At 54.5% G+C, this 25088-nt stretch overlaps 8 protein-coding genes across 8 annotated transcripts; 4 read left to right on the top strand and 4 right to left on the bottom strand.

Moving 5' to 3' along the window:
• Positions 1 to 812: 812 nt before the first annotated feature.
• Positions 813 to 13162, bottom strand: CSUI_008258 (3 5 -cyclic nucleotide phosphodiesterase domain-containing protein). The gene is made up of 15 exons (XM_068068392.1): positions 11759 to 13162; positions 10580 to 11019; positions 9683 to 10016; positions 9247 to 9469; positions 8467 to 8577; positions 6896 to 7801; positions 6209 to 6262; positions 5845 to 6015; positions 5571 to 5731; positions 4957 to 5011; positions 4284 to 4405; positions 3523 to 3699; positions 2829 to 2937; positions 1962 to 2072; positions 813 to 1295 (listed from the first exon to the last, which is right to left on the bottom strand). Exons 6-15 carry the CDS (start codon positions 7049 to 7051, stop codon positions 1104 to 1106), a joined length of 1308 nt encoding a protein of 435 aa, XP_067919637.1. The 5' UTR covers positions 7052 to 7801; positions 8467 to 8577; positions 9247 to 9469; positions 9683 to 10016; positions 10580 to 11019; positions 11759 to 13162; the 3' UTR covers positions 813 to 1103.
• Positions 11405 to 11756, bottom strand: CSUI_008259 (uncharacterized protein; the record flags this gene model as incomplete). Its single annotated transcript, XM_068068393.1, has 1 exon — positions 11405 to 11756. A coding segment is annotated over one exon (180 nt), but the record flags the coding sequence as incomplete, so codon positions are not given.
• A 1329-nt stretch (positions 13163 to 14491) lies between the features above and the next one.
• On the top strand, positions 14492 to 19606 carry CSUI_008257 (heat repeat-containing protein; the record flags this gene model as incomplete). The annotated part of the gene is made up of 16 exons (XM_068068391.1): positions 14492 to 15108; positions 15216 to 15336; positions 15600 to 15702; positions 16342 to 16486; positions 16689 to 16775; positions 16877 to 17028; positions 17146 to 17296; positions 17439 to 17570; positions 17762 to 17827; positions 17955 to 18052; positions 18143 to 18212; positions 18318 to 18385; positions 18634 to 18676; positions 18829 to 19132; positions 19334 to 19407; positions 19517 to 19606. Coding segments are annotated over exons 4-16 (1368 nt in total), but the record flags the coding sequence as incomplete, so codon positions are not given.
• A 368-nt stretch (positions 19607 to 19974) lies between these two features.
• CSUI_008256 (uncharacterized protein) lies at positions 19975 to 20354 on the top strand (the record flags this gene model as incomplete). Its single annotated transcript, XM_068068390.1, has 2 exons — positions 19975 to 20003; positions 20098 to 20354. A coding segment is annotated over exon 2 (228 nt), but the record flags the coding sequence as incomplete, so codon positions are not given.
• Positions 20355 to 20598: 244 nt separating this feature from the next.
• CSUI_008255 (uncharacterized protein) lies at positions 20599 to 21385 on the top strand. Its single transcript, XM_068068389.1, has one exon. It carries the CDS (start codon positions 20844 to 20846, stop codon positions 21381 to 21383), a length of 540 nt encoding a protein of 179 aa, XP_067919634.1. The 5' UTR covers positions 20599 to 20843; the 3' UTR covers positions 21384 to 21385.
• CSUI_008254 (uncharacterized protein) lies at positions 20625 to 22469 on the bottom strand (the record flags this gene model as incomplete). The annotated part of the gene is made up of 2 exons (XM_068068388.1): positions 20625 to 21964; positions 22452 to 22469. Coding segments are annotated over 2 exons (378 nt in total), but the record flags the coding sequence as incomplete, so codon positions are not given.
• On the top strand, positions 21983 to 23586 carry CSUI_008253 (uncharacterized protein; the record flags this gene model as incomplete). The annotated part of the gene is made up of 4 exons (XM_068068387.1): positions 21983 to 21988; positions 22411 to 22983; positions 23083 to 23215; positions 23483 to 23586. 4 exons carry the CDS (start codon positions 21983 to 21985, stop codon positions 23584 to 23586), a joined length of 816 nt encoding a protein of 271 aa, XP_067919632.1.
• Positions 23587 to 23665: 79 nt separating this feature from the next.
• CSUI_008252 (ml domain protein) lies at positions 23666 to 24653 on the bottom strand. Its single transcript, XM_068068386.1, has 4 exons — positions 24394 to 24653; positions 24031 to 24247; positions 23894 to 23940; positions 23666 to 23789 (listed from the first exon to the last, which is right to left on the bottom strand). Exons 1-4 carry the CDS (start codon positions 24589 to 24591, stop codon positions 23712 to 23714), a joined length of 540 nt encoding a protein of 179 aa, XP_067919631.1. The 5' UTR covers positions 24592 to 24653; the 3' UTR covers positions 23666 to 23711.
• Between the last annotated feature and the right edge of the window lie 435 nt (positions 24654 to 25088).

Below are 25088 nucleotides of genomic sequence, written 5' to 3'. Positions count from 1 at the left end.
TACTCTAACCCCTTGCAGTCTTTCACCACCCGGAAACTTAGAGACCGGAGACGGTGATGATGGTAATTCACAAACTCTTGGTCACACTCCTGTATCAGAGGCGCTGCAGTAATACCTTAACACATCTCGGGCCTTGACAGAATCTACACAAATTGACATAACATTATCTCTGAATTGTTTTCTGGTTCTTTCCCGAGGATCAGTACACTTCCAACAACGTCTGCACTCCCTCCTTCAGCCTTCCTTTTGCAGCCTCCTTTTTCTGGTCATCTCTAGCCAGCAGCTTCAGAGTCATACCGTGCTACCAGTTTCATAGCGGTCACGATCGTGACGTGCTTTAGCAGTCGGCGGCCGACAGCAACTACTGGGACGTTGCACAGAGAAAAGTCTGTGTCTTATTTTCTTCTGCGGAGCATTAGAGACAGTTACCAGAAATTGCGGATGACAGACAGGCCGGCAATTCCGTGGCGCAGGGTTGAATGCCTTTTGCTTCCATATGCTGGTGTACACAGATCGCGGGACTGCTTCCGATGCAGCGCGGGGGAGCCGTTGCCTATCCTCAAAACATTTACATTTGTTACTCCGGATTCTGTTTTACCAAATCTCGTTGCTTGTTGACATGCAGCTTTTCTGAGTACTTCGGGCCCCCATGGGAGCTTCAGTCATGTCGAGATATTGCAACAGAAGTCTCTCCGCGTTCATATGATCATTTGAGCAGGTACAAGGCATGGCGAATCTCCGTGAACAGTTAGCTTCGCCACACATCCGCGTAGGATACAAGTACTGGCGTGAGCAGAGCGTAGCCTCCACTGTCTCTTTTAGCAGTTTTCAGCAAGACGTTAGTTTGACGGAAACGCTCACATGTTACACGTCGATCCAGCATGCATCACCGTGGCTACCGGCCACGCGCATCCTCACTGACGCGGATCGCTTTCTTGGCCCAGCCTTGTCCAGCATCGTTTCCGCAGGGTGTCTCGATCGCGAGCGTCGACAGACCTACAATCTAGATACCACACAAGCTGCCTTGCGGCCCAGCGTTTGCCGACAGAATCCTCTGACTCCGCGTAGTCCGAGGTTACCCTCCCTTCACTCGTTTTTATGGACTACTCTGGCAGGTCCGCTTTTTCTTCAGCACCACTGCTGCCATGTGCCACCAATGGCCGGCGCTCACCCTCCTCCTTCGCCTTCCACTGAGCAATGTTATTCGCAAGGTTCTGCACACAGATTGTCCTGACGGGCCTTTCTGGACCGTAGTCAAGCATTCCCTCCACGGCTTCGAGCTCCTCGTAGAGGGGCTGCAAAAACAGGAACGAAGGTACAGAGCGCACAACCGCTTCAGGGTGACAGGCCCCCAAACGCATGTCGCAGCATCGCAGTAAGGTCACAGCCGCGTCCAGCGTCGGCAACTGCAGGGTCAATAGAAAGCAATGAGCAGTTCCTTGGTCTGACCCTCGGAAGCCTTGAAAAGCCAAGGAAGTTCGGCTACGCTCGAGTGAGCAGAGCCGACTTCCCAAACTGGATTCACGCTGACTGCTCTTGGTTCCAGCCTCGCATACGAACACACCTCAAAAAGCGGGAGATCAGGCAGCCAGGTGTGGCTGAAAGCACTTGAGACCCTTACGCGTTGTATCAGCACGCTTGCCTCAAGTGCCGCTGTCCTGGAAAATCAGTGGTCTGGCAGCACGCTCGAACCCGCTTAGCTCGGTAGCCCGGAAGACTGTTTTGAGGCAGTCAACACTCTATGCCCAGTTATTTCAGATACGCTCGTACCTAAAGGGACGGAGTTTGATGAGCGCGGAGTTCACCAAGCTCTGCTAACCCGCGCGCCGCCAACTCACTGTCCCTTCTCGACACACCATGAAGTGTGTACAAGTGGCCTTTCAGCCTAGAAGACAAACACTCCCCTTCGGAAGTTCGACGAGTCAGTATGGCAGCTGCTTGGCCTTCGATTCCAGACTCACCTTGACAACAAAATCGAGGAAACCGATCTGAGATTTGAAAAACTCAGTATCGTGCTGAGAGCGGTCGCACAAAAAGGAAACGGGCAGCCCCAAGCGTTTTTCTTCGTCGCCCTGAAAAAGATGAGAAGACAGCACAAGGGGTCGGCATCTGTGACAGGGGTGTGTGCTTGCACGCACGCCTACAAACCTTACAAAACACGGAACAGAGGCGCGCAGTCCGACAGGCAGCAGCTACAAGGTTCGCGGAGAGGACATAGCAAGAATTCACTGCAGCAGGCCACACGGCGCGGGCAGGGCAATGCGCGAAAGAGAAGTATTATGACTTCCCTCTCCAGAATCTTTTACTGTTTAACTAGTAAGCGAGATTCCGCGGCTCCGCGGGAAAGCTGGTAGCGTCCCAACGAGTTTCAGATGCGCGCTGTTCCTCACGTAGCTTCGCTCAGCGGAGTTCTATCTGTGCACGGACTACATATGGCGTTTCCAGAAAGCTCTCGCCTTAGGAAATCTCCAGACAGGACGTCGTTCCTCTTCGGCAAGGATATGGACAGCTGGCTGCAACATACGCTCTCTCTGAGTTTTAAAACTCAAGGGGTAGGAGAGCGCAAGGTCTCGCTTGTACGGACACAGATTCCTCAAGCACACCTGTCACCCGTGCTCTCTGGCCGCCCACAGACAGATCTGCTCCACGGTCGAAAGATGAAGGCCGGCCCAACGCAGCCGGCACTCGACTTCTTGAATAGTCAATGCCGGCCTGCCGCCAAGGACAGAAGCATAACTGCTCCACCGGAAATCTTCGCCGTCCCGTCTACACGCGGTTCCCGGCACCACAGCTCTGTGTTCGCAGAGTATGCTACAAATGAGACACACCTGATCATAGAATTCCTGCACGACTAGCAAACACCACTGCTCGTGCGCAGGCCAAGGGAGTGCGCCGTGTCCAATGTCAGCAGACTTGATCACCATCTCCAGCAGCCGCCTGTGCGAAAGTCAAGCACAAGCTGGCTACTGATGGGCGCAGACGAACGAGAATCACACTGACTTGATCCACTGAATCGTGCGCGAGCCTCCTCTTCCGAAAGGAACCGTCTCCGGCGGCTCGCCACCTGCTTGATTGATAATCTTACGCCTATTTGCAAAATCCGATCGTGCTGTCTGATCGGGAAAAATTTGCTGCGGCACCCAACCGGGGGCGCGTGAGTGCAACCCAAGTGATCAGTGGCCGGAGGAGGCCGTACACCTGCAGGTGCCGCAGCCCCGCCGGCCCCCCACAAATCACAGCGACTATGCTTCTACTGCTCGGGCTCGCACCAGAGGAATACGCTCTGATTCCCAGAAGTGCAGGACGCCCTGGCAATTCACTGTGATTGTTTCTTAGGTGGACGTTACTCATCACTCCGACTAGGACAAATTAAGCGAAAAATATGTTGCTTTCTGTCTTCACGCTGTGGCATCAGGGTACTGGTCTGAAGCGTCGCGACACTTTCGTTGCATTCAGGATGACACAGCCGTATCTGCTTCTGAATAGAGTGTCCTCCAAAGAACGTCGATCACACCCCCTTACTGGCGGTCCTCGTCGTTGTTTACAGGGTCAAACCCCTCCGATTGCCTGCGCAAACGGAAGTTCGCGATCTGATCAAAATGGGTCTTCATGTCCGTAGACAAGATCAAGTCAATCATAAGCTTCCGACAGGTCCGAAATGCTTCCCGATGCAGATGACCAAGAAGATTCAGACGCCGGCTGCAAACCACGCAGAAGAGTTCGTGGGGATTCACCAGACAGGGGAAGGCAATGTGCCGCGCGCGTGTACATACGCATGCAGTGAACCAGCCTTCTCCAAAGTTGTGGTGGCAGGGACAGGGTGCATATGTCTAACAAATTTGTAGCAAATGAACAGGCTTGTCCTATGTGCACAGACTGAAAACAGCAGCCCAGTTGCGCCGTGCAGTGCAGAATTCCACTGGCGCTTTATTAGAGAAAACGGAGGTGGCGAAAACAGTACACGCTTACAATTAGGATCTAATACTGATCAGAGTTGAGATCTCTCCCTCGTAGAGTTCTACAGATTTCCAGGCTGGATTGGTCTCGACGTCTCTGAAGTACGCGTGTCAGGACTGCCTGCTTCTACGATTTCACAGGATGCCTTTTAGCCGATTAATCAAGAAGGGTTTAGGCGGGGACACGGGTAATAGGACACCGAAAGATCTCGGTTCACACCGCCTTTATAACGCGGATCTTGATTGCGCGGCTGCCCACTAGCGGAAGAGAGAAATATCCTGGCTCAAGCCAAGTGCCCTGTATCGCCGCCGGTGTTTTCTGCTCACTCGCAAAGAAGGCGGAACGTCAGGGAAGCATGCATGTTCTCAAGAACGGATATGTCGTTGTAGGTTAGCGCGAGCGGCGTGCTGGCGTTGACCATGAAGTTGTTGTTTCGCCCTGGATGGGCCTGAGCAGTGACAGCACACACCATACAGCACCACGTAAAGTACATCGCCGCTGGACGACAGCTGGCGTGGCGCCTTCAGATGCGTCCTCGAGTTTGTGAGGCGACACATTACCACCTAAGTTTGCGCACCCTTTCCGCCAGCTTAGCGGCCTCCAGAAAGGAAACGTCAAAGGACAGCCGAGGCTTCTAGCCACGACAGGCGGCATCGTCACTGCCGGGTTGCGGAGTTGCGGCTTTGGACCGTGATTCCTAAACTCAGTCAGCCGGATAACAGATATCCATGCCGGTGCCTGCGGTATTTGCCGGGGGGTCTGTGGCACTCAATGTTTCCACAGCCTAAAGAAGCGCTGCGCCCCCCAAGCAGCTGCGCATCCCTTTCATTTCAAGTTCACCATTATTAGCAGGCTTGAGCGTTAGGATTCAGGACGTGCGCTCAGTCTAGCACCTAAGTGCGGGTGAATCGATAGAGAGAATTGAACTCGGAGCGGGCATCCTCTCGATGCGTTCCCCATAACCGCAGCATAGCGAAACTAGTGCTGATCAAGGCTTACTATGTCGTGGCACAGAGAGGCGATAATGAGGCCGACCTCCTCGAGATCTCCAAGTCTGAACATCAGAAACCAGCACACCCGGCGCATGCGAAGACTTGCTCCTTCAGCGAGGCAAACGGAGAAACGATCTAGGTCCGTGCGCCACCTGCCCTCACGCGGTCCTAGCCGCCGCTTCTTTCCTATCCGCTGGAAAAGCCAGAGACGATTCCGCGGCATGACAAACGCCAGAGGGAAACGAGAACGTGCAAGAGAACTGTTCCCGCGTCTCTGTGCTGTTCTCCAAAGGTGGATTTTTCGCCGGACTTCGTCTTTTCACCAGACAGCAGAAACACAGACTAGACAGGTTCATGGAAGACCAAAGCAACACCTCCGGAAGGCATTCCGCCTGCTGCTTGATGCATAAAGTCTCAACGCCAGTCCAAAAGACTAGTGATCGCTCGAAGCTGGTACACCCTCACGCTTCCCGAAGACGCAGCATCTCCAGAAGGCATATCGAGAGGTGACAGACCTGCAAACATGATCAGGAAATCTCCAAAACACCCCGTCCGTAGGAAGAAAAAGCTTCCAGTACGTGAGAGCAGCCGACATGTTCCTGTTTATTTCTCTTCGCATACCTGTTTTCCGTGTTTCTACCTACCACCTCTCCGAAGCCGTCAGCACTGGCGAATGAGGAGGAGCTAAGTTCTGTTGCGAACAGGGTCCGCGCAACATGAAACTTCAGAGGGCACTCCATTGTAAACGGCAAAGCTGGAGGACACCGCGCAGCAGCCGTGGCCTTTCAGAAAGCCAGAACCGGTACGAAAGAAACCCCGCTGGTGACCAGGCTTTTTTCGGCACACCCCCTACAGAGGGTCTTTCCAAGAAAATCCTGCGGAAAAAATAACTTACGGTGATTCCGTGTGTAGAATTGTGGTAAGGGTTAGGCTTGTAGGCCTTCTCAACTTCCACCAAGAATTTGCGGAGCACTTGCGGGTTGATGCTGACGTCGGGCGACACGGCAAAAGGCGAAAGGAGAAGAAACCCCCCATCAACCAGAGGTCGCGGCACCTTTTCCTTCAGCTGAACAGACAGTGAATGGAATTCGCAAAGATAATGAAGCCTGTTCTCACGAAGACACGGGGTCGTATACGTCTCCCGCCCACAGTGAGTTATCATAAGGCCCCAGACCAGACTAGCCGCGCAAAAAAAGCCATGTTCGTCCCCCAGTCCAGCAGCCAAAGTAATGTCCAGGTAATGCACCACAACGTCGTACCGTGTGCATGTCGAGGTCCCAGACGCAGCCAATATCGCTCAGCGCATCCTTCGACTGAACTCAGCAGAAGACAGGAACACCGAGGGAGCAGGAACACGGCGACTGCACTTAAGGCAGACTATATGACTGACTGCAGCGTTACACAAGCTTGCGGCGAAAACTAGGATATTGGTGTGGCTAGTAAGCATACCAAAGACAAAGAGCCACGAACTCTGTCGCGTGTGATAGTGGCACACCCTGACGTGCTTGCAACGTGGTCGGCCTCGCGCGGAACAAGCGCGGCCCCCAATACTGCTCCAGTGGACTGCTTGAATCGCAATGACAGACACGGCTTTTCCACTACGCTCGCCGGATCCAGAAAGGCAGGTCAAGGATCACGGGCCAGCCGAGCGGTAGCTGAAAAAAAAGGAATCTGAAAAAGCAACCCAAGAAGTGATTGGTTCCCTGACATGAGCAGACACCCGAACCCGGAATGAAATAGCGCGCTTCCCTTCAGCTACGTCTGTGTACGCTCCCCGCTCACTTTCCAGATGCAAAACAGAGATTGCTCAAGATGTACGGAAACGTCGTAGACCCTGCGTTTCCAAGCAGTGCGGTTACATACAACCGTGAGGTGGACCTCTCCAAGGAAGAGCCGCACGGTAGCCCGTTGGCCTCAACGACACCACTTGTGCCCCCAATCCTCACTCGCATGTCGGTGAGGACCGAGCGCCGGCGTGTGGCCAGAGTGTTCAGCCGGGAGACTGCCCAGTCCGACTGATCGCGGCTCTGCATTCGAAGATCTCGAAGATACGACCGTGTGAACTCCTGAATGAAAACGCAAGGCAGCGGACCGGTGCACATTCCCAGAGCTGGCACACCCCCTCCAGCAACGCTAATGAAAAGATGTAGCAGCGGCCGACGAAAAAAACACTCACACTCCCGAAGTCGTAGACTTCAGCGTTGCTTTCAGCGGGTGCTCTGCAGGTTCGAGAGGACATACGCAGAAACGACCGCGAGCCCACGAGGCGCGAAGAGCAAATCTCCAACCTTTTGAGTTTCACGGTTCCACATCCAGTCCCGAGTTATCCAACGTGACGGAAGCGCTCTAGCCGAGCATGAGTACAAATCATTTATTACTATGCATCTCAGTGGACCGTGACCGAAAGACTTGCTTGCAACCCTAGTCCGCAAAAGGCGGGGCACCACGGGTAACATCGAGCGGAGACCCTGATTCCATACGTTGTACGAGCAATGGGTAAACCTCCGGCAAGACGCAAGCAACCCTTTGGTGTCCGTTACCAAACAGCACGGCTTTTCCGAGACAGGCCCTTGGCTGAGCAAAGCCATGTAGCGAAGAATCGGATGACTCTCAGGAAACACATCAAAGTAGCAAGCAACATGTGTCAACTTGTTCCCTAACGGACCCTACACATCTGCCCACTTCGTGAAGACTAAGAAAAGAAAACAACTGAGACAACGGACATTGTCGAGATACTCGGCCCTGATCTGGTAAACATTTTCAGACGTCGTAAGAATGTGTGTAGCCTCCTGAAGCAGGATCAAAAGCTGGTCGCGGTTGACGTTGCTCTGCTGCTTGAGTTCGTCTTGTGCCTAAAAACAAGAGGAGAAATCTCACACCAACATCCATGAGAAACAAAAGAGAAACTTTCCTCTGCGCCCATTCGACAACAGCTGCAGCCTGGAGGCCGGCCATGACGGGTGATGCTCGTTGCAGTGGGCAAGCCCCATTTTGATCTCACTCCCGAAAACTCCTGGTCACCAGTCTTTGTCCCTGCATGTAAAGACCATAGTGAGTTTACTTGTCGAGCCAACACGGCGCCCCTAAGATGGTGATTCAGCTCCGAGCCGGATCGCTCAACGAGTGAAGTGACCCCAGAGAAGAGAAGGCATACGCACAATTTCCTTTTTTCCTCAACGCATCCCTTACCAAGAGGGCAAAGCGCACGGCGGTGGCACGCAGGAGACTGCAACCACCTTCTACGGGGTTGCACACTACTCTGCTCGGCCTGATCGAAATCCGCTGAAGTCCTAGGCCGTGGCTTCTGACCGAAAAACTACTCGAATTTTTGCTAGACGGTTCCAGTGGAGCTCCGCCACGATCTATTAACCCAGTGGACTCTGTACCCCATCAGTGGGAAAAACACGGAGACTAAGGCGTCGGAGTGACTCGGTAGCTCAGGCATCGACACCACTGCGCGAAAACACGCACGGGAAACGCCACCACATGGATGTACTCTTCTGCAGAAGCTCCGTACCTCCGTGAGAATGACCAGAAGGCACTCGAAGGGAGTCCCTATCATGGGCCTTCGGCTCCCGCGCTTGTGTGTCACCTGCTGCTCGAGGCACTCCAGCTGAGCATCTGCATTCTTCCGAATCCAGCCGTCCAGCACAAACAGCAGCACCGCCGTCCCCCTTTGATGCCTTGTGTCCGGAGAGAAACTTCACGGAAAGGTACGACGTGAGTGCGAAGAGAGCAACGCGAAGGCCCGTCTGGCTGTCTACATCTCTCAGCTTTTCCCACGCTTACTCAGACAAACCAGCACGGAAAGCTTGTAGCCAGCCACTGTACTGTCGGCATCCCCCTTGCGCTACCCCCGACTACTTCAAACTTCGGCGCCCTGAAGTCCACACCCTCTATCAAAGAGCTTTGTCGGCTCCCGGAGGACACACCGAGTGACACTAACTAAAGGTGTGTTCAACTGAAGGAAACCCGAGGCTGACCGCCTCTCTTACAGAAGACACACACTGCGCCCGATGATAATTCTAGTCGGTCCCGGCTTGGATACTCAGAATCCTGCTGGGGCCGCAGTGCTTCCGGCAGAAACGGAGCACCGAGCCAGCTACGAACCAGGCGGTCACTGCGATAGGACTTGAAACAGATTGCCTAGTCTCCGTTACTTCTTTTCAGCTTGGTCGCAATGCCAGTGAACAGGCTGCTGGTAGTCGCTCCTGGTGAGCCTGTACTTTCTGCTAAGATGAGCAGGACAAGTGAAGATGAGGGAACTCGAAAGTCGTCGTACACGGGCCTGAGTTACCTTGAGATTCCAGAAAAGAATTCTCTTCTTCCGCTCCTCGTAATACGAAGATACCAGCGTGAGAACAAGAAGAAGAATGAGAAGTGCGTGCAGCATGGATCCCCAGACAATCCAGACGCGGCTTTCGCCCATCAGAGTGAGCATGGAGAACCGGAGGGAAAGACCGGTAATTGGGACTATTAGACAGAGCATGTAGAGGGTTGCCCATAGGGCATAGCCAAACCTGCAAGTCAGAAGCGGACGCAAGTATTGCAACTAGTGAAACCGTACCATGCTGTAAACCCGGTGAGGCCCCTCAGCCATGCGAAGGGCCCCCCCCGACTCACGACGAGAACGCTTGGACAATACGCACACGAAGACAGGTTGTGCCCGAAGGCGCAGCAAGCTACGTGTGCAAAGCCGGAGTGGGGCCGGTACCTGAGCCGCAACGTCTTACATGAAGGCCGAAGGGCTGACAGTTGCACGGGCGGCGTCATCGGGCAAGCTGGTTGGATCGAGGGGCATTAGACGCCGAACCCCCCCTTAGTTGCCAGGAAAACCTCGTCCTCAAAGCTGTCCAGTAACTCGAACGTCACATCGCGTATATGTGTGCCATCCGAGCTACCTCGGCCTTACCTCATACCCAAGAACGTTACCATAGTGAAGCAGAGAAGGTAGTTCTCCAGCATGCCGTTTGCGCCATAGTAAGGGAATACAACGAGAAAAGACTCCTGGTGTCCTAGCGCGTGCGCAAGAGTGGCTACCCTCATCGACGCTCTGTAAGTTCCAACCTGAGTATGAAAAATTGCATGCCTGATTGACGACCTTGACACCCGGAAGTCGGCGTCAACACGGCGGTAGATTTGCACGTGTGAGAGTTGGACTGTGGAGACCCCGCTCTAAACTGCTGCACGGAGAAACGGTGGCTCCTACCAGTACCTGCAGTCGGAACCGTGAGGTACTAAAAGGAAATCCCCCGCGGGGCCCACAAGGGGTTGGGCGCGTCTTAGGCCGTCACAGAAGTATCACAGAAGTCACCAGTGGAGAACCTAACACGAGAAATTTCGAAGACTGGTACTAGGGACTGCCCTCTTTCACCACTTCAGAATGGCCCCCCCTCTAGCAAAGATCTGCGAACCAGGATGCACTTAGAAGAACAAACCCCTGGGCTACGAGGTCGGACTCGTGCAGGGCTGCAGCTGGCTCGTACAGACCCGCGCAATACCGAAAGATTCCCCTCCAACGAAGAACACCCTTCCAGTTCGTCGCTCGGTTCCAACTCCAGTTCGTGCGTACGCTTAAGTTGGCTTTTTCCACGAGTTATGAACGGAAGGCGCATTAGGCATTCTCTCACCAGGCAGAGAAGAATAGCGATGAACAGCTCGAGGTGTTCATAGAGAAGATATAAATGGGCTCCAAGCGTCGCCAGTGCTAGGAAAGAGATGGAAATGGCAACCTCTCCATCAAAGGCAGGCGCGAGAAAGCAAGACGGGCAGAAGCGGCGCGCCGTGACGTAACTGACTACGTAAATAGCACTTAGAATGGGTAACATGATCAAGAGCCGGACAGGCATTCGCCGGACGTTGAAATCTCGATACTGCGACTCCATTCTGGAATCCTTGAAAGCAAGGGGAAAGCAGGAGAGGTCACATGCACGAAGTAGACGGTAGGGTCCAGCGGCTGAGCGCATGTTGCCGTCGTCGTTGTTGATTGCAGACAAGTAGCGCCACATCGACTTGAAACGCCACCGCATGCCGCACCAACCCGGCTCGCCAGTATTCGCGTGACCCAGGGCTGCAAGCACACCAGCAAACGGATCGCTTGTAGCAGACGATGCAAACATCTGGCAAAAAGCGGCAATGGGAAGGACGGAGCCAGCACACGGACCGATATGAAAACTGACCTCGGGTAGGCAGAACTCATGATTCCAGTCCTGCCTTACTGAAAGGAAACAAAGCATCAGAAACAGGCGCAGAAGCAAAGTAGAGTGTCCGAAGAGCGCGCTTAGAATGAAATAGAGGTATGCTGGGGAGCCAGTCAAGTGCGTAGCAGTTAATGTATTAGGCATTCAGGCCGTTCCTGGCCTTTTCAAAGATTTTTCAACGATGCCAATGCTCTCGATCCAGAGGAAGGAAACGAAGAAGCGCACTGCTGCCAACCAGCACGTGGATCGCAAATCACACCGTCTCCTTGAGGTCTGGCGCCCATTTCGCGCCAGGGTAGTGAACGGGGACACACCTGAGGAATAGTCGGTCTCTGCACTCACACCGGATGTCTCATATGATAAAGCAAGGTTTCGAAACTTCACAGACGGTCTAACAGCACACAGACAAACGCAAACAATCCGACATCAACTGAGAACCCGCCGCCCCGGAACGAAGACATGAAAGCCTGAAATGCCATACGCTGCAATAATGATCTGAGCCCCCGTTTCAAAAGACGTGCAGTTCCGCAACATACTTCGTAGAAGAAAAGGAAGAAGTGAAAAGAGCAGCCACCTCGAAATGTTAGCGGAAATGAAACTCAGGCTTACCTGACGGCTGCTCTTCCTCGTCGTCATCAGACTCTGGTGGAGCATCCGAAAGTCCGATGGCGCCCTTCTCTCGCTTCAGCGAGCACCCGGGGGCAGCTTCCCCGTCATCCGGAATGGAGAAGCTCACTTCACTGTTTGTTTCCCTGAAGTGAATGACCCTCTCGGCCGAAGACCGCTTCTTTGTCGTAGCCTTACGAATAACGCCAACCTTCCCCGCGCGACCATCCCGAGCTTCTTGCCCGAGCTTATCGGGAGGCAGAGTAGCCTCTTCAACAGCAACAATACAGCTCATCGGAGGACTTGGAAGGCGGGAAATGGCACGGTGCTCGGTCTCGCCTCCTTCTGGCAAGCCGAAAAGAAGTCCGTCCCGAGAGTCTTGTGCGCCTTCACTCCGAGAACAGACGTTACTTCCCCACTGCGCAGATAAAGCACAACTTGGGTTCCATTCTAACATGTCGCCCTCATCAGGTGGCCGCGAGCAACTGACAGTCGTAGCATCGAGTGGCCGGGTAGAGTCGTCATCCAGACACGCCTGCTGTCTCTCTTGGGCTGGGGTCCGAGGACGGACAGGGGGAATTCCTGATGAGCTAGGAACACCACCTCTCCCCAGGCGGCTCCCGGTCGCCAGCTCCGGGCCGGAGGATTTCGAGGCTGATGCCATTTTGGAGGCACGACACGGGACGGCAACGCTCACAGCGCAGTGCCCCGGATACGCGAGAAAGGCCTGCAATTGCTCGACCGGTACGAAGTGAGTGGGTCATCAGGAAGCGCCGATAAACAAAGTCTTGTCGAAGGGCTCTGTCGTCACAGCGGCCGCGCGTTCGGCAGTCGTGTAATAAGGCAAACGCTGGAAACCCGAAAATGCAGCTGAATAAGGCATCTCGGCTCACAAGGAAAGGCAGGAGACTGACGAAAGGAGCATATATGCAGGCGAGGAGGAGGCGGCCAGCGAAGTGTTCTGTTTGTTGCTACGACGACAGGGGCTGCAGCGGTTCTCATGTAGACACAGAGGAGATAGGGCCGCTGAGAGTCGTGCGAGAAAAAAGCTCAACTCGGTAGCTCCGGTCCTGGGTTCCATCCGCTTTTATCATGGCCTAAGCGACCTACTGCGGCGACAAAAGGACCGAGCCAGAGAAGTGATTCAAGCATGCAGGCTGAACGCAAAACTTGGAAGGAAACAACACAAGGTAGTTCTGCCAGGCTAGATGCGTCCGCGCGCGCAGCTAATACGCTAACCTGGTTCCCCCACCAACATCGTCAGGCCGTCCGAAGAGGCCGAAAATGTGACGGTCTCACTTCGATTGTCTGACAGAGATTGTAAGGTGTTTGGCTCGACACTGGAAGCCAATGCTTGCGTTGCATCTGCCAGTTTACGGAAGACCTCTACGGCTAGCACAACAGCTCCACAACTGACCGTCCAGACCGCATGTCCCCGTAAAAGGTGAGTCAGCTGATACGGGTCGAGCGACCTCAGGGCAGCGGGGGCATGCACGAGTCCTGGGGACAGTGCCAGCGGCGCCAAACGCGGCTGGGGAGGCCCTGGTGCCCGACGGCGACGTCGTCGAAATGTTCGCGCTGAAAGAGGAGCTGAGCCGCCGATGCTCAGGGAGGTTTTTCGGGACCTAACCGAGAGCCATACGCCGTGGTGGTTACAGCGAAGGAGGCCAGTGGTAGACTACCGAGCCGGTCAGCAATCACAGGCTTTTTCAAAGAAAGTGAGAACGCTTCCGTACAAAACGAAGAGTGGATGAGGCTCTGTAGCAGGTGTGGAGCGTTACATGTTCCAAAATGGCTGAGACCCTGGCATCTAGGCCAGGCACTAAATCAAACCCCCTGGTTGCCAGCTCACTGGGAACGCCACTGGCGCGTGTTTACCGTGAAGTGTACGCTCTGGAAAAGGGGAGAACCCTTTGAAAGAGCAGTCCTCGCTCTTCTGAAGCGATCTCCCTCAGGCCTTCTCCTGACGACCAGGGACCTACACTATCTGCACTGCCAAGGGCAGGCCCCAAGTCGCATCCAGTCTTTCCTTTCGCTGACATAAACGGAGCCCTGTATGGGCTTCCCCCAAACACCATCGTACTCACCGGCGACTGGGGACACAAACGATCGGTACCGCCCCCCAAGTCGCCTCGCTGCTCACCGCTCTGACGTGCCTTTGCTTAGATGATAGATGACCAGCATGTCTCCTGTTTATGACTTGTTCAATACGAAGGACCTGGGCCGCAGCCAAAGAAACCCCAGTCACGCCGAAGCGTCCACGGGCCACAAGGAACACGAGTCTGTATCGTGCCTCGGTCTTCGCCCGATGCTACCGTAATTCTGTTGAAGGATCAAGGCAAGGCTGCGCAGATCCCGCCCCTGCCGTGGCCGTGAAGTGTCGTCACTTAATGGTGTGAGTGTCATTGCCCGGACTGCGCTTCGAAAGTTTCCTCGTCATCCGAGTTGCGGGCGACGGCTCAACGGGACAGAAAAATGCCTACATGTGCACGGAGCTTTTTTTCTCTCGGGAATGGGAGCCTGCAGGGGTGCTGGAAAGGAACCAGCTAACCGGAGCTCCCAAGGCGCTGGTGGGGCGGCCGCTACCGATATGCGGACACTCTGGGGCACTCCCGAGGTTTGTCGCAAAGCAGATGCCGCCTTGTGAGCAATAAGTGGACGCATTGGTCTTGTGGCAACAAGTGTATATATGGACCCCGGGCCCGTTCGTGTTTTTCGAAGACCTCTGGTTATGGAAAGAAGTGTCGTCCACGGTAGCGTCGCTTCGTCCTGCTCATACGCATGCAGCCTGCCGGGCTGGCATCACACGTCCTCCTGAGAATCAAACCGTAGACCGGGACCAGACCCACAACGACAAAGTGGGTGCCAACTAACAGTCTGTTGCCATGCTCGAATCGGCTACTTAGCACGAAGTCAGAGCACCCGAAGTGCGATCAAAAGTGTGCCCTGGCAACAAGGACCCGCGATTCGAGAGCTTAACAAATCAGCCGCGGTCCTACGCTGAATCGCTACCGCCCTGCAACAGAGAAAGTGGGGTGCACAAAACCGTCATCTGGTTCATCGAGTGCTGTTGTCTGTCCCGCATAATGGAAAACATCGAGGACATTTGGAGGCAAATGAACCTGACAAGGTCCTCTCAGGTTTGCAGTCCTGCCCCTGTGCCCGCACCCGAGAATGCTAGCAAAAATACAACCTGCGGCGTTTTCCCGACTGAGTCTCTGCTCAGCTTCGTTCCTCGACGAGACTTGGACGCAGTGGGCAAGGTTGATTTAACACAGCGAAGGCTGACTGGTTTGGCATTCGGTGTGCGCCGAGCGTCGTGGCAGCCCACTTGGAAAAGTGAAGACAGAGAAGTAAGCATCACGGTCTCAGAAACAAGTCTTTCTGCGTTGAAGTGAGGAGCAGATCATGGGGACAGTCTTAAGGCGTGGTGAGAGTCATTGCGTGCCCCTGCCTGCAGCATCTGAGAAGTTTTCTCCAAAGAGAAGCAAATATCCTTTCAGAACACCGCAGCACCTCTGTCCGGCTGCTATCGCTCGAGAAACTGCTGTCGGCATTTACTGAAAACGACACACCACAACGTAGGCTGTAGCACAGCCGTTCCCTGCTAATTGTGGCTGACTCTGCTAAGGCAGGCAACGTGCCGTTTTTTGCTCGGATACGCCCTCGGGAGACGCTTACACGGGCGATGCCGACGGCACAGTTCAGCTGACTCGACGAAAATCAGGTTTGGTGATTCAGTCGCGTACAGGAATGCAGATTGCTTGGGGAGGCACCTCCTCATTCACTCACAGTGACCTCCAGATCTATCCTCTCGGCCATAAGATTGCTTTTCCTTGTGCAGAAGCCTACGACGTGCTTCTCTCCACCGCGGCTCGGCCGCTGACGAGTATCCTATCTGATCAGTCGGAAACGTGCAGGGAGGCAGGAGCAGAAGTTCTGAGAAGGTAAGCTGGCGTGTAGGCACAAGCAGAGCGGAGGCAATTGAACTGTGACGTGACAGCATCAAGCGCCGAGGGCGACAGCGAGAGCTCCAATTCAGCACACTAAAACTAGAAACGCCAAACGGGCTGCCGTTGCTCGCTATTGTGCGCAGACTGGCGAGAAACGCCACAGATGTTGACAGTCTTTTAAAGGTGACTATTCCAGGTACCAGTTCTCGTCAAAAACGTGCTACTGCTCCCGAACTGCTTGAATGGCAGAACCATTCCGGGGCCCAACAGAAAGCTGCTAGTAGGAAAACTAACGCAAGTCAGTAACCTATTCCTTTTCCGTCAGTCAATGTAAAGCGTCCGTTCTACGCCGGTTCACAAAAGCACCTCCAGCCGGGTTACATTTCCATATGTGGCTAACTTCCGCCACTTATTGTTGCCGAGAACTTTTCCTGCCACTTCAGAGCAGCCTAGTAGGGAAGGTAAGAAGGAGTGTTACCACGGCGCTCCACTCTCTTGTTTTCTTGCTGTCGGCGTGTGATGCAGTGCTGGTAGCTCGCTTCGGTTCCGACGACATTGAAGGGTAAACTGCGCCATCGCTGGCATAAGGTTCTAGTGTGCGGATCCGGCTGAGAAGATCTCCCTAGTACTCGGGATTTGGTCGCAGCTCGCAAAAAATTCGGTAGTACTCGGGATTTACTTGTAGCTTGCAAAGCCTAAGACTGGACTGGTACATGCCTACAGAGTAGCGCATCTTCCGGAGGTGATGAGGCCTCTCCCGGAACAAACACCGACAAAGGTACGAGATCGTTGACGGAAGCTTTGCAGCCGTCCACTAAAAGGCCGGCCAGCAAGATGATCAGTAGTAGACGGAGCAGCGTGGTTTCATCTTTCCCAGATAACTGGGAGTGAGCTAATTCTAGAGTCAGCGAGTTCTGAAATGAGGAGAAGCACCGCCTTTCTTGAAATGTCGCTCAAGCCGTGTGTGACTCCGCCTTCAGCTGATCCCCGTCGAGCCATGCGAGGAAGTCAGACTGGCCATGCTTGGAATCCTCGGAGCTCTCTTGGAACGCTGCTCCGATGCCGCCGTAAGAGAGACGGCTAGTCGGTTGCCTGCATTTACGTACTTGCTCCCGCAGGAGAAAGCACTGTTTCGCCATTCTTGTTTCTTTTTTTTTCTCGGATACAGATTTTGGAGTACCTGGACGCCATTACAGGGATCCTCCGCGCTGGCACAATGGATCAGTGTGCCAGCATCCAGGTCACCGCCTGCGTACACCTGTGCAAATTCTGCGAACACCATAGTGAAAATCTTCTACACTTCACCGAGCCCATTGCCAGGTGTGATGACGACACAGAGTCTGGAAGAGCTGGCGGTCTAGATCGGAAATAAAAGGCTGCCCTCTCCCCTGCCCCCATATGTTCGATAGTACGTTCTGCGAGTCTTGTCTAATGCAGGTCATTGCTGTCGTGTCTGGTGCACCCTCACGCAAAGGTGAGCCCGGCCCCCCCAAGGGCTTTCGCCTGGAATAAGATTGTAGGTTTTTGGTTGTACATCACGGGCCGTTCGTCTGGTGACTCGTCCGTTGCCTCAAAACTCAAGTCATGTGTGTGTTCTAGCGGCTTGCACGTCATGTATATATACGTCTGTATGTATGAATACGTATGTATCTGTATCATTTACATGAATACATACGTATGTATGTACGCATGCGTTGTTGAACGTTACCTGATGCGGTGGCAGCGTGTAGTGCGAGTCTGCAAGCTTCTGCCAGCACGGGACGTCTTTTGTTACATCGCTGCAGGTCAAAATTCACGGCACAAGGACCCTAACTGCTGTTTTGAAGTGTGGCCTGTACAAGTACAACTCCTCTGTTGTCCAGGTAAGCTTCGGGTTTAAGGAACGCCAGTGTCCTATGAGTGCTGTCCTGAAAGAGGCTAGCATCCCCCCAGCGCAGCCAGCGTTGGACTGCTTTAGCTCTACGCGTATCGCTAGAGAGCGCAGCCCGGATCTCCGCACGGTGAACCGGTGGTGAAGTTGCATGTAAGGTTTGGGCCCCTGTTGTTGTCAAAGACGCTGGTAGGCTGGCAAGACCCTAACGTCGTCCCAATAAAGGCCTTCTACGAACCATGCTCGACGGTGAGTTCCTAAAACGCAGTAGTTAGCTCGGCGGAAAGGGCTGCAGCTTGGAAATTGCTACAAGTGCCTGATTTCCAACACTGTACACGTGTCCAAACAATTCCTTTGGTCCGGCGATTCTTTTCAGCATAACTATTTCGCAAGGCTAATGGTTGATACCGCTCCGGTTGTGAGAATGTTTTTCTACGAGACTCTGGTTTTCTGGATACACCATCTTGGTGACAAGTAAGGGCCGGAGTACATGTGCCAGGAACGGTACCCACCAGGGCTAGCGGTCGCCGCAAGTATCTCTGCGTCTTTTCGTGCGGTCCGCAGAGGAGACTACGAGTCGTGGATATTCCCGTATCTGCTATCTGGCCTTTTTGACGAAAACCAGTCCATTCAGGTAACCATCGTAGGGTGCCTCCCTAACAAGACCGAAGGCGGTGCAATTTGAGGACATGTTGTTCCAAATCACAGTCTGCGCCGTGCGTGGAGTTGCTTCACGCAGAAACTCGTCTACTGGCTTATCGAAAAGTGCGGCGAGAACTACGAACAGGACAGAGAGAAGGAAATCAGGTCAGAATCCGCTCCGATAAGGCGTACAAGGCGGGTGATCGCCGAAGCGTACTGTGAGCCCACTCAAAGTCAAGTTCTCTAACACATCGGTCACGCCTTCGCCGACGAAAGCCAACCTTGAACGAGTCGAATTCTGAGTTCCTTGTGGCAATGCCGACCTGAAAGCGGGCGCCTGAGAACCACAAGCTGGCCAGTGCCAACGCCGCCAGCTGCTTTCCCCCCTGGAATGGTTATCCATGTGCTGTCAGAGACTTAAGGCAACTGAATTTTCAACAACCTTGGACATACGAGGTACAGCCGGTACACACACTCCACAACCCACGATGTGGAGGGTGGACTCAGGCGCTGGCTCTTCCACTGCCCCGCGTGAGAGCTCCTGTCAATGACTCTCTGCCAGCATGGAACGGCTGCGTTCTTGGGGTGCCCGTCGTGGTGTGGCTCAGGGAAAGGCCTCAATTCCATTTCCAGTTGGAGGGCGGCTGCCAGAGCCGCCCATTCGTCAGTGCACAACAATGGAAGGGCGTTTTGATCCATTGGATCTAGAGTTTGCCCAAGAATACGAAACCCAGACTTCGTCCCTAGCTGAAGATGGTTCGCCTCGCAGTCTCCAGCAGTTGGTAGGCCCACTCCATGACGTTTTCAAGAAACACCTTGGGCGACCACGCCTGGGCTCCAGGTGCTGGGTGAGGACTAACTTTCGCCGTTACGCGACAGGGATGCTGAAGGAAATTATGGACTTTAAAGAAGGTGAGGTACAGTTACCGGAGTGTTCCGCCGACAGCGAATGGGTGCCACTTGGGGGCACGACAGCTAGCTTTCACCCAGCACCGCCCCCTCCAGCCGCGTCACGGTTCATCTTTCCTGAACACTGTCAAATTAACAACAGCCAGCATGGATCAGCGACTCCGCGGGTGCTCTCTTTTCTTTTGATGACGACTTTGAGTGCAGTTACAAGTGAAAAGTCGGCGCGCCTCCTGGTAGTCTCCCTTGCGTACGTCGAGGACGCTGCGACAGAGTGGCTGGTGAGTAGTTACTAGACTGTGCGTTTCAGAACCGAACGTCTGCCCGTGTTTTGTTCTGTAAGATGCGGTGGAGAGTTCGCTTTTTCGGTTTTCGTCATGTCTCCTGCAGGATGGTATAGTGCGGCTGTGTGTCAGCCTGTACTCCAAGGAACCGCCCCCGCTGGCGCTCCTAAGAATTTACGACGATGCGTTGACCATGGTTAGCAAGAACTCCGCTCATCCACCCACTAGATGATTGTGACGGTGGCGTCGGGTTCGATCCTAGCTGATGATGAAGGTTTGTCTGCTGCTTAGTCGCCGGCGCGCGCGGTGGTAATTATGCGATGCAGTCTCTCACGAGCCGTGCGGGTGTGTTTTTCATGGTCTAGGTCGGCGCGTATGTTGACCCAGTATCTTACTGGAAGCTATTCGAAGATGTCTTCGACGTGAGTCTGAGAAACGCACACACATCACCCATCAATACGACGCCGCCTGCCGAGCCGCACAAACAATACCAGCAGCTCTCCTCCCTGCGTGTATGTGCCCGACAGTCCAGCTGCCCCTTAGCACTGCACCAGCGGGTAGCCTCTACGAAAGTCTTCGCGAAAATTCTTGAGGTAAGTGGCTGCCCTCTCTCCCGTTCGGTAGTGCTGGACCGGCGGAAGTCTACCGATTAGGCCCCACAGTGCTCGAGAGTGTTTTGCTTTTTAGGGCTCGGTATACGCTCTGAAGTTGGCCGATGACGAGGTACGGCCTGTGCTCTGCTGAAGCATCTGGTAGCCTGTCGTTTCCGAGCCTGCTTGGTGCGCCTTTCCTACTGGGCTGCGAACCTGGCCGTATAAATCTCATTTCTTCACCCGATACGCACAAACTACTAACTAGAGCCGGGGACGGGTCGTCGCCGTGCTCGCTATACCCGGTGCAATCCAGGGTCTCCGAGGAGGACGTGTACAACCGATTCTTGGGGCTATTTGCAAGGCGCTAGGGACGACCGATCTGTTCTGCAAAGACGAAGCCGGTGGGGCGCGGTCCACCCTGCAAGCGGTAGGGACCTTCCGCAGATCTCCCCTAACTGATACGCACCGAGTTCCTCCGGGACGAATCTCGTTGACATGCCCGATCACTCAGCTTCCTGTCGTGCCTCCTGCAGGTGCTCGCAACTCTACTTACGAAAACTGAGCAGATTTCGCCAGCTCTTCTGAAGCAAGAGAAGTCGTTTCTTTTTCGAGCGGCCTTATCCCTTGGCAAAATCGAGTGGACGCCAGCTTCTTCCTCACCGGCGAGGCACTCGGCATCCCTCTCGGTTGCTGTTTCTTCGGAGCTCTGCAGGTGCACCCCCCTTGACAAGTTCAAAGCAACGCGCCAGTGGCCGTCGACACTAACGGCCGGATTAGTGAGGTTGCAGGTTTTTCCATGTCGCCGTGGCGCCCAGGCTGTACCGGTCCTTTACATTCTCAATGTCCAGATTCCTGCAGATATTGACTACCGAACAACCATGCTGCCTCCCCACGGACGAGCACTCCGCGGCCGCAACCGGTCAATCGCTCCGGGATGCCGTGCAAGCGGTGACCTCCTCATTCTTTCCGCTCAATATTAACTCGCTCGCTACGCTCCTTCAAGTACTTCCAACCAAACTAACACTCGACCATTGCCTATTCACTCCTTTACTTTGTCAGCTCGAAGAACACTGTTTCAAGGGGCAACGGAGAGACACACGGGATAAAGCAAGGAGAGCCGCAGTTAACTGGCTCATCGACATCCTTTCATCAAGCCTTACGGCACCCACCCCTGGGAGGGCTCCCCAAGCACATGGCAACGCCGTCTCAAACGCTGCTGTACAGATCGTGCAGAGAGTCCTTTCTCCTGTGCTCTCTCCCGAAGCCGGCTTTCATTTGGCAGTCGAACAGGTGGATGTTCTCAAGCCGCTCATCGCTCTTGAGAGCTGCGAAACTCAGTATCACGCCGAGAAGGCCAATGTATTGCTGGCATCAGGGTAAGGCGACCCCACCTGTTTTTGACGGCTTTAACTTGACTGCCCTCGCATACCGAACCGTACAGAGAACACACGGCTTCCGCCAGCTTGCTGAGCCATTGCTTTTCCTTGCGGCACATCTGGCGCAGGCGATTCGGCATAGTTATCCCGTGCCCAGACCGTACGGGATATGTCGGGCGGACACAACTTGCTCACCTGCTTTCAGCGTATAAACGCGCTTCCTAGCTAGTGGTAGTTGTGACACACGGGCAGGTTGTGTCCGAGACGCTCGTTCGGTGCTGCACCTGCACTACGTGACGGTTTGACTGACCTCGAGCGCGACCAAGGCGTTGCTGCAACCCAGGACCTCATTCTGGTCACGCCGGGTGGGCTAGAGCAGATCAACTTGAAGTTCACTGGTAAAGCCTTCCGCGGATGCACGGACCGTGTGTGTTGCGACGGATAGTATCCCGGAAAAGCTCGCTGAGCTGGTCTCAAACGAGGAGATGCACCACCTGATACACGAGCAGGCCCTTGAAGCACTTCGCCTATCGCGTCGAGTAAAATACGGCCCACCCTCGGAGAACACCTGGCTCGACGACGTCCCTGTTACGACGCGCAGAGATGTGCGTATGAAATCCCTGAGGAAGGCAACTGAACTGAAACAAAAGGTAACGGTTTCCCTGGAGTGCCATGGAACACACCAGCACTGCCCTGCCTCCCGAAGGCGTCGCGCGCACATGTTTGTGACTAGGCCATGGGACGGCATTCACTGTCCTTGTCCTTAGTGCAAATGCCGTACCTGAAGGCGTGCCCGCCCATTCATTTGTCGCGCGCGAGCGGCCCCACATGCCACACAAGATCATACACGTGGCGAAAATCATGCGCTGCAGGGGGCAACTGCACAGGGGGCCTTTGGAGTTCACATCGATAGAACGGATTCTCGTACTTTGGCCCGTACAACACAGCCGCCGTTTGCACGTTCCTCTACCGGACAGGTACAACGTGGTACTGTCTCTGCCTGCTTTTTTGGCGTTGTGTCTCTGACTTAGGCTGCCATTCTCCTGTACTGCTCCGCCGTGCACATACTTACCTCCCCACCAGCAGCTTCTGATGGCCGCTCTATACTAAGTTTCTCGAGACGTCTCTTGACAGCTGTATGGCGAACGCTCTCGCCCGTGAAGCAGCCGGGACAGCAGAAACCGACCGGTTTGCAGTCCAAGAATCAGCAGACACCATGGTATTCTGCCCCACCGAGTAGCGGTGTCGGGGTGGAGAACGAGGTGACACCGGCTCTCTCAGTCAATAATGTGTGCACGCTTCCGCAGCAAGCACTTGATCCTGCAGTGATTTTCTACCTTTGCAACGTCGTCGACCTGTTATGTTGCGCAGTTCAAGTACTGCCTCCCACATCGAACAGCCGACTGCAAACAGATGGCCAAGCTGTAGTGGTGCCAGCTTGGAAGAACAGGGCTTCTATCCCACGTCTATCTGGGGAGAGGAGGGTGTGCGAAGTTGCACCAGGAACCTTCGGAGGCGATAAGGCGAGTAAGGAACTGGGTAGTCGGAGAGTACTGGAATGTTTGGCGCCGTGCCCTAGCGAGGTCGTTGGAAATTTAATAAAGGTAGGCCTCCGACGGCTAAACCCTGCCTACGCCGAGGACGGGTAACGCCCAGGCGTCGAGACCTCGTTGTCCGTGCCTTTGTTTGGATTGCTGTGACAGCTGTATGTGGAAATTGGCGTCAAAGTGCACTCCGATACTATTGATAGGGCATCGTCACCGGAGCCGTCCACAATGCATGCAAGATCTGGCATCTCCGAGTCCGCGATTGACGAAGCAATCGCGGAAACTCGCGGTGAGGCTGGTGTGCTAAAGCCTGTACATCAGCAGCCCTCCATGACTCTCAGTCCAAACTTTTCATTCCTTCTCAGCCCCTATCTGCTCATTCTATACAGCGACAGCGGAAGAAGTCAAACGTGGCGCCGCGTCAAGGGCCCTGTTCCGCCTCATCGTGCATTTGGCTTCTACGTTCCCAGGTAATCTGGTTTCTTGTCGAGGCTGTGTATGACGGGTGAGTGTTCGTAGAAACAAGTTGTGCGCTGCCGGCATATGCGTTGTCCAGAAATCTTCTGTCAGTGGCACCGGCGTTGGAACTCGGGAGGCTACGTCGTCAGAGCTGAGGTTGCTGCGGCGGCCCTACAAGGAGTGCGTTCGGGCGCAAAGTGAGAGACGTCGCCCGCAGAGGCAGGCGTAACAAAAAGACTAAAGGTTGTCGAGACGTTTGAGACAAAAGGTGTCTTGACAGTTCGGAACCGAGCCAAAACATCCCATCCACTGAAAGCCGAGGAAGCCTAGTACGCCATGCCAGAGGCGGCGACCTCAAGTGGGCCCATCCGGGCGCAAGCGATTTCCTTGGATCCAGACAGTACCTGTGCGCAACCGAGAGGCAACAGAGACCCGGCTCAGGCGTCCCACTGTGCACCCGCCGAGCCGCGTACCGCGGACGGAGCTTGTGAAAGAAGCTGTGCCTTACCGTTGCATCAACGCTTATAGGGCCAGAAATTACTGGAGGAATGGCGTCTGCGAACAGAGACAGAGAAAGGCGGTCCGGAGTTTAGCTAGTCGTTGGGTAGCAGAAATGCTCTCACTCGAGAGGGAAAGGGGACTGACATGAGATCGTTAGCTCTTGGTATCCTGGTTTAATCGGGCACAGTCCGGGCTGCTCGGAACAGAGGTTCCGAGTATGGGGTATTCTGATAAACCGGTTGAGCACAACTAGGGTCCGTATGCGGACGTCGGGCACTTCTTCCTTGAGGATGCCACGTAGATGCAGATTGAAGTTTCTTCCTGGTCGCAGGGGGTACGGGTCAAGAAGCAAATCGAAGTCCTGCGTGCATACCCATACAGAAACTTTTGGAACGGTTCTGCTCTCGTTCTGGGCTGCGGGTGTTTGCCTGTTCCGTGTTGCACGAGGTCGACATCCCGCTGGATCTAGCTGAGAAGCAGCAGCGTGGCCTTTGCGACTGCAATTACCTCTATCAAAGTTGGCTGCGCGGTGCACCATGTCCACAAATCCCTGTGGTCGGGTGGTGCCGCTGCCCATACAGAAGTGATCTGTTCCGCCCCGGACTGGGTCAGCTGTTCAGTCTTGGGAGTGGCAGATGCCGACCCAGATACTGTCAGGCGGCACACTGCCCAAAAGCAAACCGCAAAAAGAGCACGTCCGAACATTTGTAAATGATGACAAAAAGGAACATTCCAAGATAGCCAAATGTGGAATTAAATGAGTGACTTCAAAGAGTGTTTCCCCCCAAAAGGCAGACGGGCTCGTTCGCCCCCGGAGCCCCGTACGGGCGCTGTTGCGGCGGGGTGCAGTGGCAGGAGCCGTTGTCAGTTGCCATTCACGGACAACGGATGTGCTCGCATTCCTATATTGCAAGCCTGTGTCAGTTCCGTCTGACATATCGGCGGGACTCCACCTTCCTCGGGCTGCTTGCTTGCGCCCCCGGTGACTACGGGTCTACGTCAGTCTAGGGTTCGCCGCCGGTGGACAGGATGGATCACTTGGCGGCCGGAACACTTAAACTCCCTGGTGGTGAGGGGAGACGGGATTAGTGTGTGAAAGGCCGCAGCCGCGGATGACTGAACTGCATCCGCTCAAAAAAGGTAGGTATGTTGCTACGTTGCAAGTTACCGACCGACTTGCCAGCTTGTTTCCAGCAGCCCCC

The sequence above is a fragment of the Cystoisospora suis genome (genome assembly GCF_002600585.1).
Source record: "Cystoisospora suis strain Wien I chromosome Unknown contig_4584, whole genome shotgun sequence".
Classification (NCBI taxonomy): Eukaryota; Apicomplexa; class Conoidasida; order Eucoccidiorida; family Sarcocystidae; genus Cystoisospora; species Cystoisospora suis.
The sequence above is the reverse complement of the archived record's forward strand: the minus strand, read 5'-3'. Positions and strand labels throughout refer to the sequence as shown.